This window comes from Radiomyces spectabilis, assembly GCF_025331425.1.
Source record: "Radiomyces spectabilis strain NRRL 2753 chromosome Unknown BYT42scaffold_17, whole genome shotgun sequence".
In the NCBI taxonomy this organism is placed as follows: domain Eukaryota; kingdom Fungi; phylum Mucoromycota; class Mucoromycetes; order Mucorales; family Radiomycetaceae; genus Radiomyces; species Radiomyces spectabilis.
In genome coordinates, this window is record NW_026251942.1 from 578,330 (window position 1) to 580,139 (window position 1,810).

The 1,810-nt window shown below is 49.2% G+C and overlaps 1 protein-coding gene across 1 annotated transcript; it reads right to left on the bottom strand.

Moving 5' to 3' along the window:
• Window positions 1–1,080: 1,080 nt before the first annotated feature.
• Window positions 1,081–1,524, bottom strand: BYT42DRAFT_550061 (uncharacterized protein; the record flags this gene model as incomplete). Its single annotated transcript, XM_051566110.1, has 1 exon — window positions 1,081–1,524. One exon carries the CDS (start codon window positions 1,522–1,524, stop codon window positions 1,081–1,083), a length of 444 nt encoding a protein of 147 aa, XP_051418716.1.
• Window positions 1,525–1,810: the final 286 nt, after the last annotated feature.

The window sequence follows — 1,810 nt, forward strand, 5'->3', positions numbered from 1 at the left end:
CTTGGTGATAACCACTTTTCAGGTCGAGACTTGAGAAATACGCTGCGCCACGGAGTTGTTCAAGGCATTCGTCAATTCGCGGCAGAGGATGCTTGTTACGGACTGTCACTTTGTTGAGCGCTCGATAGTCGATGCACATTCGCATCGAACCGTCTTTCTTCTTGACAAAAAGCACTGGGGCACCCCAAGGCGAGGAACTAGGTTGGATTAATCCGAGGGCGAGCAGTTCTCCGATTTGCTTCTTCAGTTCTTGTAACTCAAGCGGGCTCATCTTGTAAGGCGGTCGGTTTACAGGTGCGGCGTCTTCAGTAGCTATAACATGCTGTACTCCTCGTTCTGGGGGTAGGCCAGGTAGATCATCGCGGAAAATATCTTCGAACTGAAGGATAAGGTCCTGCCAGTCCTTGTCAAGGTCGAACGAACGGATCTTGTCCTTCGTACCGATATGTACTAAATAGCATTCCGCCTCCCGTCGTTTTAGGAGCTTGTCGACTTGCTTGGCGGACACCAAATAGTGTAGCTGAGGGGTCATGCTTTTGTCTCGTACGGGTTCAATACAATAGGTTTGAGAGCCTTGAGATATATACCATCTGTCAGTGTTGAAGTCGGGCGAGGGAATGACGCGTTTGAGCCAGGTGCGTCCCAGGATTAAATCAAACTTGGTATCGAAGACGTTAGCTTGGACCTTGTCACGAAAGCCACCAATGTCAAGGATCAACTCGGCTCGTTCGGTGATGTCCTTCACATCTCCCCCTGCTGTTTCCACATGTCTAGGAGTGATAGGGCATCGTCGATAAGCGTGATTAGCCACTCTTGAACTGATATAGTTTTCGCTTGCGCCAGTGTCGATCATCGCCAGGAATTCTTGAGGACCGACAGTCACTTTATACAACGGAAGTTCAGTTTCAACTGCGGTATATATGTCGACCAGGTATGCATCATCTTCATGTATAATCCATTCTGCCGCATCAAAATAGAGTGAATCGTCTTCATCTTTATTGGCATCAGAATTACTATATTCTGGACTAACGCTTGCCTCTTGGGAGGATTTCTCTTCTACGGAACACAACTGACCTCCCTTCACAGTTGTGTTGGATAAAAATCCTGCTTCTTCGTCTTTTCGTGTTCTTCATCCATTTTTCGAATGGCTTCCAATCGATCGCGGCAATAACGTCGGTAGTGTCCTGAGCGACCACACCAATGGCACGCACCTTTCGTCCGGACTTGAGATGGCGATCTTTGTTGTGGGCGAGAACTCTTCTTCCAAGTGCGTGTGATGGCATCAAGGTCCATAGGTGTCACATTGCTGTTCTCCCAGTGAGATCGATTGGGTTGGGATAGCCAGTTGGGGTTCACCACGGGTTCGTTGGGGCGGTAACCATTTGCAATGGCGTGGACTGTTTCGAGGTGTTCGGCGATTCGGTAGGCATCGGCCAAGGTGGTTGGCTCCTTGTACAAGACTTGTAGGCGGGCATCGGGGTGTAAACCTTGGATGAAAGTGAATCGGGCATCGCTGTCGTTCATGTTCGGTAATTCCAACATCACGGTGCGGAAAGCGCGAATATAATCGGTAATGGATCCAAATTGTCGGAGGGTGGTTAATTGTTGGCGTGCAATTTCTTCTGAATTACGCGGCTTGAACTCGCGTATCACTGCACCTCGAAAATCAGCCCATGTTCGTGGTACTTCTTGGCTCAATTCGACATGTCGCCACCATGTCGCAGCATCTCCCTTGAGTAGAGTGGTTGCGTACGTAAGCTGCTGGTCTTCGGTCATGCCGCTCAGGTCAGCGTATTTATTGACCGAATAG